The following is a 14,276-nucleotide window of genomic DNA, read 5'->3' on the forward strand; positions in this document are numbered from 1 at the left end:
AGAGTTTTCTCCATGTGTGCATTTGTGTTTTCTTCGGAATAGAGTGTTTCTTCTTCATTGCCTTCACCTTGTCTGATCATTTGGGGTTGGTGGTTCTTGTTGTTCATTTTCAAGCATTCTTGTCAAGTGTCTTCTCCATGCTGATACGAGCCTTCTTCATGTCCTCCTTCAGCATCACAAACCAACTTTTCTAAGTCTTCCTCATGGTCTTTACCCTGTGACTACTAGCTTTTGTACTCTGGCCAACATATACCACATCACTTCATCTCACGTGACTAGCCATCTCAGTTTACGCTCCCTCTGCTTTTCCACAATGGGGCAACCTGCATTGTGGTTTGTACCATTTCATTGTGTAGCCTATCGGCACTGGCGTCCAACTGAGCATACTCATTTCAGGAGTGTGAAGAGTTGTTGTTCTTTCTTCTTCATTGGCCAGCATTCTGATCTATACATCATGGCTGACATAATCATGAACTTATATGCTTTGTTCTTTAGTTTACTTGGCATATTCTTATTGCAGAGATTTCCCTTCAACTTTATTTTTAATTTTCAGACCCCTAAAATTTTTTGAATGGAGGTGTGGACCCCTTTGGAAATCTTGTACATAGTCTGTGGACCTCCGGGGGTCCACGGACCACAGGTTGAAAACCACTGTTCTATGGTAATGACAACCTTTTACAAACATCTTAAACATATTCTGTGGACCTCCAGAGATCTGTGGACCACAGGTTGGAAACTACTGGTTTACACCAAGCACTTTTCATGTGGCTACTAACATCTGCATTTACCTTCCCGTTATGACTCAACACTGTGCTAAGATATTTAAATTGTTGCACAGATTTTAACTCTACGCCATCTAATTTTACTGGCTTCTCATTATCTCTCAACAAAGCATCATATTATTCCATCTTTTTTTGGCTGATTCGTAAACCATTTTCTTCTAATGCAGATCTCCATAGTCGTAACCCCCTTTCCAGTTTGTATTATCTTCTTGGCGCAACATATTATCATTGTTACAAAGCATGCCCGAAGGAGCTTTTCCTCTGATGTCCTGTGTCAAGGTATCCATTATAATCACAAACGTGAATGGACTTAAGGCTGATCCTGGATGTTGATCTACCATCATGGTGAATGACTCACTGTAGCTGCAACTGCTTCTCACTACCCTTGTACATGGCCATGATAGTCCGAACGTATGTCTCCAGCAGATTATGCCACAGCAGGTGCCATCATAATAATTCTCTAGGAACTTTGTCATAAGACATCTCTTATTCTAAATGCAATTCCTTGTGTTTCTCCCTGTGCTGCTTCTGCAACACTCAGGCTGCAAACACTGCATCCATTGTTGACCGTCCTGGCATACACCTGAATTGGTGGTGGTTTACTTGGTGCTCCAGCTCCTCCCAGTCTTTATAATTCTTGCAGGCATTTTATCGGGTGAATCATTAACTTGATGGGTTGGTAATTACTACATTCTTGAACATCTCCTTTATGCTTAAAAATAGGGACGAATTTTCAATTTTCCAGTATAGTTAATTAAGGTGAAAAAGTTTGTCGTCATAACCATTGTCTGTTGCTTTAAATGCCTCAATTGGTACACTATTCGGTCCCTCTGCCTTGCCATGTTTCATCATCTTGAGCAATGTCTGAGTCTCCACCAGGATGGTAAATCTTGTAAGGTTGTTGCTTGTGCATAGTTTCCTCAGTGGTTTCTTTACATTCTCTTTACTGAGCAGTTTCTCATAAACTTGCTGCCACCTCCTAATGACGTCACACTCTTCCACCAGTGCTCTTCTGTTTTCTTCTTTAATCCACTTCACAGTTCCCAAGTCTCTGTGCTTCTTTGTCTAATCTTGGGTAATCTATATATTCCTTTCCCTCCTTCCTTCCATAGTAGTCCTGTGTAAAAGACTTTAAGCGCCTGACCCTTAGCTTCTGTAACTGCTCTTTTGTTGTTGTTGTTGTTTTGCTGTTTTCTTTACCAGCTTGTATTCCTCATAATTGTCTACCATTCCTACTTTCTGCCATCATTTACACCTTTCCTTCTTCTTTACAGATTCTTGTACATTGTTTGACCACCACTATGTCCCCTTGCAATGAACTTTCCCTCCTTTTGTTTGGCCACATGCAGCTTGTGAATAGTCAGTAATGTGTTTGGATATTTTCCCCCAAACCTCTTTGGTATCATTGTGGTCAGTTTGATCGTTGCCCGAACTCAGTAGAATCTTTGTCCTTATACCTCAGACTAACTTCCCTTTCCGCAAGGCTCTACCTCTTTGTTCCACAACTCATCTTTTGTTCCCCACTAGCCTTTTCACCCAGAAGTCAATTGCACAGCAATATAAATTGCTTATGATTTGCTCTCCTGGCATCAGTTTAGTTTCACATTTTTAGGTTACTTCCTTACAAGAGGAAGAGATCTAAAAATGTGAGAGAGGCTAAACTCAACCCAGGAGAGTTATTACAAACAATTGACCTCGGACCTGTTGGTACCACACTCGTGTGTAATTAAGTACTCTTCCTTCTTTACAATGTATCTATTGGTAATAATCAGGCCATGGGCTCTGGCTAACTCTAAGATAGCGCCACCGGGTTCATTTCTGGTTCCAAAGTCTCATCCTCCATGACGTCATTGTAGTCATCACTGTGTTCTCCTACATGTGTGTGGAGGTCTGCTCCAATAATCAAGTACTCTGCTTGTGGAACTTCACTTGTCACTGGGTTCAGCACTATCTGGAATTCTGCCTTCTCCTCAGTCACACAACCAACCTGCAGTGTATATCTGAATTAAAAAAAAACACAAATATTTGTTCTCTGCTCCAGGGCTTTGGAGCGGAGCCCGGAGCTGGAGCGTGGAGCAGCTCCGGAGCAGCGGAGCTGCAGGGGTTTTTGCTGGAGCTGGAGTGGAGCCAGAGCACAGATCCACAGTCCTGTTCTGCTCAGTACTATTCTAACTTTCATTGACCAGTTGCTCTTCTTTAGGATGACCGCTACCTTGTCCTGTAATAATTCTGCTACAATTATTCCTACTCTGTTCCTCCTTGCTACTGAGCCATAATACGTTATCTTGTAACCATCTCCAGTGTTTATGGATTTTGACCACTTCCATTTTGTTTCTTGTATGCAGGCAATATGCACTCTCCTTCTTTTCAGTGTCTCAGCTACTTCTCTTGATTTCGTAGTCATTGTTTCCACATTCAGTGAAACCAAACATAATTCTTGGGCTTGCTTCTTCAGCTGCATGTGCCCTTAATGGGGTGGCCTTTTCATATTTTCCACAGCTGTCTGGTGAAGTGGTTGCACGTTGATTCCAGGGGATGCCATAGCATTCTAGTGATATGGTCCCTGAAGACAAAGACCCATAGAGCATATGTGTTTGGCACACTTCCCGGCACACTTTTACAAACTGGCTGGCCAGGCTGAAATCAGAGTCCATTATCCTAGGTGGACTAGGTTGAATGAGCCCCACCTGCCCAGAGCAATCTGGTTATAAGGTGCCAGATACTCGCCGTTCACACTCCCATTTTCAACTAAGAACAACTCTGCCATGAGAAGGCAAGCAGTAGTTTAGCTGTCAGAGGCTATACGTTATGCTAATCAGATGAGGCATTTTCTTGGCAATGAGAGCTCACCCCCAAAGCCACCTAAACTATGACTGCTCTTTAGGATGCGCTGTCTTTCTGCAGCTACACGTAAAACTAAAGGTGGGATTAGGGAGATTTTTACAAGTCAAAATAGCAAGCTCTTTAGCCGGGATAAGAATGACCTTGTCCCAACAGACGTACCCATTGTTTAGGAGAGGACAAGGAGCTATCTGTCATCTGAGGTTCACACTACTCCTGTAGTAGTTCGTTGGTCTGTAGGGCAGTCACTTTCCTCTATGACACAGCTCCAGAGCACTGCAGAACCCTTAGCTGATCCTGGCAAACTAATCACCTATTGTTTGGAGAGCAATTTGTTTTGCAACAAAAGCTTTGACAGATGGTTGTCGTTCACCCATAGAACGCTGAATCTTTGTGGGAATGTAATGCTTAATTGTCTAGACAGATTCTGGATCATGTAGCAGAGCAGCTACTTTAACAATGTATTGGAAGTCAGCCTTTGACATGAGGTGGTGGTTTTCTTTTCAATTTAAAAAAGAAAAAACATAACAAAGCAAGATTGGGAGGTCCAGCATGGTCCTATTTAAAGTAAGCAAGATACGTATAATTCATGAGCTGCCCAAAAGAGAGCCAGAATTTAGATCCAATCTTTCAGTAGGTGCCATTGGTGTCCAAATGCACTTTGAGAAGATGGTGGCCACTCAATTCTATCTCTTCCCCCGAGAAAGAGGTTGGAGACTAGTCAGTAACTAGTAAACTCTACAGAACCAGAAAAAATGTCCTTGAGGAAGGATGGGGCCTCTGTGCTTTTGAGTCTAAGTAACATCTTTTGACTTCAGTCAGCTTTTCTCTACAACCTCATTAAGTCCTTGTGTAGAAGAATAAGGAGCGAAATTTTTCAGAGAAAAAGTAAGTATCAGTAGAAGATGTGAAAACCACTGCCTCAGAGCACTTACTGCAAACAGCTTTCGTGAAATTGATCCATTAAAAATCTCCCTTGTGTACCCGATTTTTTTCATTTTTGTTTGAGAGGCCTCACTTGATGAATTACAGTAGATAAATTTATTCATGTAGATAATTGATCTTCAGCTCATTTTATGAAGGGTGAAACTGCAAACAGAATTAAATTAGTTCTTTTAAAAAAACATTTAAATTTGTTACTTTTGCTTAATTAATTGAGAAAGCAGTTAATTGGTTTGAAAATGTCCTATCCCTATCATTTCTTTGACATTTATAATGTAATTATTGAGTTTTCCTATGGGTTTTTTTTTTTTCTGGTCAGTTTAAAATGTTTTGCTCCTTTTATATGGTGCTTCGAAGTTTGAATCAGATGTGCACAAACTTAATTTCTGCATTTTCCCCTAATTAAAGAGGATAGAATGATTTAATTTTTTTTTACCAGGATCCATTTGATTTGTCTTACTACTTCTCTCAGATTTCTCACAGAGTGCTGTATCCTCTGTGGATGAATGGAATCTAGAAATTATATAAAAACTGGAAGTTCTATGGTCAAACTTTTGCTAAGTGGGGGCAGTACGTTCTTGATGCAGTGTCATGGACTATGGAACACAATATTAGAGTGCCAAATGAGCCCTATTGGAGCAGTCTTCAGAGCCTATTGCAAAACCCACCATTTTGCAGATGTATTAGGCTAGAAGGCTAAAAAGCAAATGAGAGAGGCAATTATAAATGAATTTACTCACATGTAGGGAAGGATTCCCAACTTAGATTTGTCCCAGTGAAGTTGAGTATTCAATTTGTTCTAGTGTACTGGTTCATGGCAAATTTCTTTTTCCAGAGTGCCCTAATGCCTGCCCAGTTATTCTTCAAGACAGAAGATGGAGGCAAATATCCTGTAATATTTAAACATGGTGATGATTTACGTCAAGATCAACTTATTCTTCAAATTATTTCACTCATGGACAAGGTGATGAACGTTAATCAAGTGTTTCTTAATCTCACTATTAAACATCTGTTTTATTGTTTATACAAGCTGAGGAAATTTCTCTTGGTTAAAACCCAGAAAACACAAGATATTAATGCAGCTTAATTCAGTACTCTTTTATTGTAGCTGTTACATTCCAAAAAATTCCAGTCCTTACAAATATTATTTAATGTCCTCTGTGGACAAAGAAGAAATGAGCAAACAGACTTTCACTTATGCCTTATGACAGATCTGAACTAAGTTTCCTCAAAAGGGAATAAGTTACTGTATTAAACCACAGCACAACCTAGCCTCTTTTAAAAAATGTTTGATTATTTTTAACTGTTCCACTCATGTTTGTGTTTTCCTTCCAGCTGTTACGTAAGGAGAATCTGGATTTGAAGCTAACACCATATAAGGTGCTGGCTACTAGTACAAAGCATGGTAAAGTTATTTCTTTTTTTAAAAAAAAACACTGAAAATAATCAGGTATTTGTCTTCCTCAGTTTCACTTACCTGGATGCAGACATTCTCTAACTCAGGCTTCTTGTTAGTGTCACAGGAGGGTACAGCTGACTTCAGGTTGTAAGATTTCTTTATAACAAACTTGGGAAACTTGCTTAAAATCAGATTAGTGTTTATTCTTTACCTTCTATTTCCCCTCTCCAGCTTTACTGTCAAGTGCTTGTTTTGCCTCACCTAGTGCCAAATTGTGAAATACTGGTTGTCATTGTTTCAGACCTAGCTGCACCTCTGTTCCCTCTCTGATCTTTGAGGATATTTCTACAAAGTAATTAAAAAAAAAAAATGGTGGCATGGCTGTGGCTGGCCCAGATCAGCTCACTTGGGCTTGTGGGGCTCAGATTGCGGGGCTAAAAACTGCAGGGTAGTCATTCGGGCTTGGGTAGGGACCAACAAAAAGTAAAGATGTTACGTTATGAAATGCACTCCAGTAACTTATTTTGACAAGTGTTGAGATTTCATTGAGTAATAGTAAATGTACTGTGTTATGCTTAGTAAAAATAATAAATCTCCGTAATAGGAAACCTTACAACTAAATTTAGGATGAAAACTAGTAAGTTCTTCTAGTGATGATCCCTATATGGATTCCAGACATGGGTGTGCATGTGCGCCATGTGCAAGAGCTATAAGTGGACGTGCATGTCGATGCTGTTCCAGTTCCATCTTACCACCGTGTGGCCAGAGTCAGAACCCCTGTTCCTTGCTGCTGTTAGGTCTGCTAAGAGAACTTTTATCTGTTTATTCTCATCTGTATATAATTGCTAGCATGTTCTCGCTGGATAGAGTAGTTCTTGTACACTTTTAGAGTAGCAGCCATGTTAGTCTCTATCCGCAAAAAGAAAAGGAGGACTTGTGGCACCTTAGAGACTAACAAACTTATTTGAGCATAAGCTTTCGTGAGCTACAGCTCACTTCATCGGATGCATTCAGTTTTAGTTATTTAGGCTCCCCTGTCGGACTTCTTCCCCTGGAGGGGAGACAGTACCTCCTCTCCCCATACCCCTGGGATTATGCCCCGACAAGCTAGCTTGAAGAACTGTGCTTTGTGCCTGCTCTTCTTCTCCGTGAGCGTCAAGCACCAGCAGTGTCTCGGTGAAGTCTACGTCCTCATCCACTGTTCCATCTGCTCCTCATTCCTGGCTCGGACTCGGGAGGGTAGGGAACTCGCCTCCGCGTGTTCCTCATGGAGGAAGCTATCTGTGCAGTTGGATTCACTGGAATGGTGTCCATCAATATTGGTGAGTGACCCTCTGGCTTTCTCCCGCCTACTGGAACCCTACATACTGTTGCATCCGCTGAAGCCCCACTGTGAGAATTAGAAACCCAGACATGGACATAAGGGCGCCTCCCCGATGGGGACTGCTCCTAAGCACAGCGTTGCCTCCCCGAGCCGTGCCCAGTCGGGTGAGAAGTAACATGCCGAGCCGGCTGCTGCGGCTCCTAAGAAGCCCTGGACAGAGCATAAGATGAAACACTAATGCAAGCCGTAGGTGCTGCTTCCCACCCTGATTCCCAGTCTGCCGCCATCTTCACCGCCGGCACCATCTATGCCACTGGGCCCTATGAGACTGGAACGCCCGGCTCCCACACTCCAGGCTGCCTGGAACTGCTGATGCCCATAGCCAAGTTCATTCTCCCATATGCCAGTTCCCTATCTGCGGATGCTTCATGCTTACCTCTCCAGCGGATGAACCTCTCCTACTCCTTCCGGAGTGGCGCTCCTCTTCCACCCACACACCAACAGCTCCACCTCTACCAGATCAATCCTCTGAGTCTGAGTGGTTTTCCAAGCCAGACCCCTTCTCTCCTGCACGTTCTCACAGCCCGGATTGTGGGCATTACCCGCCCTAGCCATATGCCTATGACCCTTGCACTGTGCCGTGATTCCATTGCCCCAGGGCCCGCCAATGCGTGGCGAGCCCTATGCTTGGCCCTACTGGCCTCCATGGGACCCCACGTAGAATGTGGGCTACCACTGCTGCCATATTACCAGCCATCCCCTGCTTGCACCATGTCCCCCTCTGGGTATGATGAACAGGAGGAAGAGGTCATCGTGCAATTGGTGCCGCTGGTCGTACCCGGACAAGGCATTAATTCCACTTTCTCTCTCCCCTGTGGATGACCATCACCAGTACCACAACCTGCTTCAGCGCATGGCGGAGGCTGTCAACCTTATGGTGGGAAAAGGTCCAGGACCCGCAAAACAAACTTTTGGATAGCCTCCTGCCACCTGGACCCTCCCTCACTGCCTCCCTAGCCACTTAACCATTCTACAACCAGCACAGACAGTTTGGCACATGCCCACCTCCTATGCCCCTACTCTGAAGTGCCCCTGGAGATTCCTCCCATTGCAGTCTCCTACAAGAGGAAGCAGATGCCCTGCTCCGGAAGGGCACCATAGAGCGTATTTCCTGCTGTTATCATGGCTGAGGGTTCAATTCCCCCTATTTCCTTATTCCCAAGAAAGGGGTGGCCAGTGGCCCAATCTGGACCTCCAGTTGCTCAACAAGCTCACCCGTAAGTTCTGATTCTGGATGGTCATGCTGCCCCTACCTTATTCCATCCCTCCCCTGAGGCTTCTGGTTCATGGCTCTCAATATGAAGGATGCCTATTTTCACATTGACATCCACCTGGCTCATCAGAAATTTCTCTGTTTCACCGTGAGGCACTCCCATTATCAGTTCCGGGTCCTCGCCACTGATATTGCCACCGCTCCACATGTGTTCAAAAAGATTTTCACCGTCATCACCACCTACGTACGCCACTTCTGCCACTCTGTGTTTCCCTGCGTGGACAATTGGATCCGCATTGCAACATTGCACACCTGCCTCCTTTCCCCTATCCACGCCCTTCATGATCTCCTCATCCACCTGGATATCTATATCAATGAGGAAAAATCAGTCCTCAACCCTACCCAAGCAATCACTTTTACTGGGGCTCACTTGAACTCTATCGTGGGCCGCACTTCCCTCCTGACGGATCTCTTTGCAACCCTCACCTCTCTCTCATATGGTCCTGGCACCTTCAGCTGCTCTTCAACTACATGATGGCAGTTGTGTATATCAACAAACAAGGTGGTGCCAGGTCGCCCTCTCTCTGTGCAGAACCTTTCACCTCTGGAACTGATGCATCAAGCATGGGATCACACTGCACACCGTGCACCTTCCTGGCAGACACTTTCAGCAGGTCCTTCTACACGAATCATGAGTGGGAGATCCATGATCCCATGCTTCACTCCATCTTATACTGGTGGGGCACCCCACATTGGGACCTCTTTGGGATTTTGGAGAACTGCAAATTCCTCCTTTTATCCTCCAGAAGGACCCTTGGGATGGGCTTGTGGGGCGAAGCCCTCCTCCTGCCCTGGACCTCCAAAGTCTGCTATGCCTTTCCACTCGTCCCTCTGCTCCCGCAAGTCCTGTGCAAGGTACGAAAGGATTGAACAATGATCAACCTGATTGCCCCCTTTTGACCTCGCCAGTACTGGTTCACCGACCACCTCCACCTCTCCGCTTTTCCTCCGATCCACCTTCCATCCATCCACCAACCCCCCGTGGATGGTTCCTCTGTCTTCACTCACCTGACCATCGCTTGCTTCCTTAAAGGCTTGCTCAATGCCTGTCTGCTGGAACTCCATCTTGGAACATGTACATCATCCTCTCTGCCCTCACTAAACATCCCTTTGAGCCTCTCCTGATCTGTTCCCTCGCCCACCTCTCCATGAAAGTGATCGTCACCTCAATGAGGCGCATGAGCACCTTCACTACTTGCTACGCCATTCCCTCGGCGGTGGTGGTGGATGCGGCTGTCGGCCGAGCGGTCCTCCAGACTATAACTTCACACGATGCCACGCACCCATCTTCATGCTGAGCACTGCTCGCCACTCTCCCATGTCTAAAATCCATATAGGGACCATCACTTGAAGAAGAAGAGAAGGAGGAGGTTACTTACTGTAACTGGAGGTTCTTCAAGATGTGTGGTCCCTGTTTGGATTCCAATACTGCCCTTCATGCCCTCTTCTGCAGACTCCATTTCTTTCAGATAAGAGGGATACTGAAGTGGCGTTGACCCGCACAGCCTCTTATAGCAGACATGCAGATGACGCACGTGTGGGTCAACAGACACTACCGAACAGTTTTGGTTCTGGTGCATGTGCACCCATGTCTGGATTCCAGACAGGTACCACACATCTTGAAGAACCTCCAGATGAAGTAAGTAACCTCCTCTTTCTCCTATATTTGTACCATTGCAGTCTTTAAAATGTCTCATGATCCAGTTGTATTGAAGTCCACTAGAATCTGCTGTTTTCATACCATTTTGTTCTATCATTATGATTCTTAAAACAGATAGTCATAATCTTTACTTGCATCTGATGAAGTGAGCTGTAGCTCACGAAAGCTTATGCTCAAATAAATTGGTTAGTCTCTAAGGTACCACAAGTACTCCTTTTCTTTTTGCGAATACAGACTAACACGGCTGCTACTCTGAAACCTGTCAATCTGTACAGTCTTCTATAGAAGGGTCTATTTTTATTCATAACAAGAATCAAGAGACTCAAGTTATAGTTCCAACTTTATTGCTAGCTTTCTGCCTAGCCTTGGGCAAGTCATGTAAAATTTCTATGTGCTTCTCTATGCAAAAAAATGAGTATAATGGCTACCTTCTTAACAGGGTGTGACAGTTTGTCCCCTCTGAATGCCACCAGATGTGCTTGGATCCCACTGAGTCAGCCTATTCTTACAGCCTGGGTCCCCTTTACCTGGTTTTGCTGGGGTAGGCTCACAAGCCTCTTCCAGCCAAGCACACAGGCAGCGCCACACCCAGCTGCACAGAGAGAGCGATCCGCTCTGGAAAGATTCAGCCTTAACGGCTTTCCCCAGCACTCTGGTCCCCACTCCCTTTAAGGGGTACAAACCCAAAGGTTTTATGAAATTTGCCCCCTCCCTCAATGTGGAGGAAGATCTACACAACCTCTTGCCCCCCCCAGTTACAAATTACATAAACTGAGTTATATTATAAAAAAAGAAATACGTTTATTAACTATAAAAGGTGAATTTTAAATGGTAAAGAGGTAGCAAACAGAACAAAGCAAATTACCAAACAAATAAAGCACTAAATTTGATTCACTAAAGGAATTGGTTACAAATAGTAATTCGTCACCCAAGATAGTGTCTTAGGTAGATTCCTTCACAAGCCAGGTATCTTTCCAGCCTGGGTCAAGCAGCTGTGTAGTTGTGACAAGTATATTTAAAATTTACTGCAGGCTATATGTTTACTGGCAAAACCTTGCTTGCTGAGTGCAGTGGAATAAAAGGTGCATAGCTTTATTTCTTCACCAAAGTTATTCTCTACTTATTTTACACCTTCAAGTACTGAAGATACTGCTTTCTTATCACAGGTTTCATGCAGTTTATTCAGTCAGTCCCTGTTGCTGAAGTTCTTGCTACCGAAGAAAGTATACAGGTATATGATCTGGTGTCTCTTTTTTTTTTGTTCATTTGGGGACAGTGTCTTCATATTGCTGATCTTTTGCATGAGTATGCAGCATGGATATTTAATGACTAAAATTAATATTGTTGAAGAATTCAGGGCAAGACTCAACTAGTTTTGACACTGAAACTCTGTGCTTTACTGATTAATTGAAACTGATAGTTATGGGTCTCGTTCTGTACTGGTTTTTTTTCTAGTTTTATGTCTGCTATAGGAGTTCATAGTAGCAAAAGCTTTAGAACAGTCAGTTGAGATACATACCAGTGTTTTTTGTTACTGAGACCTCCCACACTAGCATCAGCTTTTTGGATACCATGATCAGCTTCAACAATGGAACCCTACGGACAACCATATACAAGAAAATCCACTCATCAGCACACCTACCTTCATAGATCCAGTAACTACCCCAAACACACCAAGAAATCTGTTATCTACAAACAGACACTCAGATATTACAGAATATGCTCCAAAGAGAAAGTCCAGGATGCACACCTTAACATGCTCAAAACCACCAACCAAAGACACTTCACCAGGGAAGTAGATTGCATCATGGAACACACCACCCAAATACTTTGAGAACCTGCTTCAAGACAGGAATAATACCCCTCCAACTGTACACCCTTATTTGTCACCTACTAGCTCACGCTGGAACCCATACATCGTTTCATCAGACAACTGCAACCTACACTCGAGGTGGACCCCATCCTGAAATAAATCTTTCATGATCCCTCACTTCTGGCCTTCAAACAACCTTCTCTCCTCAAGCTCCCCCCCCTCCCCCCCCCCCACACACATGCGCACACGCACCTCTCCAAGCTCATCGTCATAAGCAAGCTCCCCACAGACCAGGACATGCCAACTCAAAGTAGCATCGGACCTTACCAGAAGAACAGATGAAAAACCTGCAGACATATTGCCACTGCTAGAATGATAAACACCCCCCACAGCATACCTTTCAAGATCAATGGATCCTACATGTCTATCACAACATGTGGTGTACCTCATCAAGTGCACTAAATGACCCTATAACAACTATGTAGGTGAAACCAGACAATCATTACATTCCTGAATGAACTCTCACAGGAAAATGATAAAAGACAAAAACACCATATGACCTGTGGGTGAACACTTTTCATAAAACATAAAACAATTACTTTGTCTGACCTGTCTGCCCTTGTCCTCAAAGGAAACGTGCACAACACTTTCAAAAGATGAGCCTGGGAGCTTAAATTCATAACTCTGCTAAACATTAAAAATCATGACTGAACACAGACATGGGATTTATGGCTTATTACAAAATCTATAACCTGCTAACCCCCTCTTTTTGTCCTGTGATTGTAGAGGTCACAGGCCGCTCTACCCTGAATGATCCCTTAGATTAGAATACGTGCTAACTACTTATGCTGAACAATTTATTCCACCTTGCATTTTAGATGTGACACTGAGTACCTTTACCTGAAAAAGAGCTCTGTGTGGCTCAAAAGCTTGTCTTGCCACCAGAAGTTGGTCCAATAAAATATATCACCTCACCCACCTTCTTTCTCTAATATTCTGGGATTCTACACTACATACACTACACTAAATTCCCAAGGCATACCAGAGCAGGACTTTCTCCTGTACAGCACTTCAAAAGCCTGCACTTTTATACATTACAATATCGACAAGGGCCCTTCACTTCTGTATCCTGGCCATTTTCAGCAATGTAGGGTACTAACCAGTTAACTGATAACTTTGCTGCACATCCTTGAATGGCTTTTCTTTAGGTGATTACTTCATGAAAAAACTCCACTTCTCAAGTTCAATACATGATTTTCCAATGTTCCTAACTTGGCAAAATCAAAACCAGTCTCCTTCAGAAGGTGGTTATGGACTATCTTGATAAAGGCTTAATTCCATTCCAAATTTCAGCTTTAAACCTTGTGACTACTTCTATAAAAAATACTAGATTTGTTTGTTTTGAGTGGAAGTAAGCGGCATAAAGTATTAGTGCATAATTTGTCTAATGTTCATCATATTATTCTAAGATGTTACTCAACTTTTAGATTAATTTGAATTGCTAGTGCTGTTTAGCTTTTTCTAGTCTAGCAGAAAAATATATTTACTATGGAAGCATTTTTGATGCTCATGGTAATCATACAATAACTCTGCAATGCAAATTTAATTTTATGGGTTATTTTAAAGGAAGAGCACTTCAATTTGTGACAGTGATTTTAAATCTGTTTCTGCTTTGGTGAATAAGAAAATGCGAACGGAGATCTAAACTGTAGCATGAAAACATAACTTGCTACATTTTTTTGTTTAACGTTATCTGTCAACTTTGAACATAACACATTCTTGAATTCAACCTTGACATTCTTATAAGTTTCAAGATTAATACCAGAAGTGTCTCTTCACAGAGTATGGTAATAGATTTACCAAGGACATAAACTGCTAACTTTTCTATCTTCCCTGAAGTTAGTTTAAAGCTTTATGGGATAAGTACGTTTTTTGATGTCCTTCCAGAACTTCTTCAGAAAACATGCGCCAAGCGAGACTGGTCCTAATGGGATAAGTGCAGAGGTCATGGACACTTATGTTAAAAGTTGTGGTAAGTTTATTACAAATGTTTACTTGCTGATTAGATGTGCCACTATTGGACCTGTAGAGTTAGTAATATTCAGATGCATTGTAGGTAGAATTTATTAAAAAATAGTGATTGATATTTTTAACTTTTTTCATTTTTCAAGTACCTGAAATG

General features: G+C 42.9%; 1 protein-coding gene across 5 annotated transcripts in view; it reads left to right on the top strand.

Annotated features, from left to right (window-relative positions):
- The window catches only part of PIK3C3 (phosphatidylinositol 3-kinase catalytic subunit type 3), a 135,670-nt gene that overhangs the window by 63,205 nt on the left and 58,189 nt on the right, over window positions 1–14,276 (top strand). For all 5 annotated transcript variants that reach the window (XR_013346106.1, XR_013346105.1, XM_077816629.1 and 2 more), the window contains 4 exons: window positions 5,401–5,529; window positions 5,901–5,970; window positions 11,448–11,512; window positions 14,042–14,126. Coding sequence is in view for 3 of the 5 variants with exons in the window: in XM_077816629.1 (XP_077672755.1) it covers window positions 5,401–5,529; window positions 5,901–5,970; window positions 11,448–11,512; window positions 14,042–14,126 (349 nt within the window). In the remaining 2 variants the exon portion in view is untranslated. The remainder of the gene's footprint in view (window positions 1–5,400; window positions 5,530–5,900; window positions 5,971–11,447; window positions 11,513–14,041; window positions 14,127–14,276) is intronic.

The sequence above is a fragment of the Eretmochelys imbricata genome, chromosome 5, assembly GCF_965152235.1.
Source record: "Eretmochelys imbricata isolate rEreImb1 chromosome 5, rEreImb1.hap1, whole genome shotgun sequence".
NCBI lineage: Eukaryota > Metazoa > Chordata > Testudines > Cheloniidae > Eretmochelys > Eretmochelys imbricata.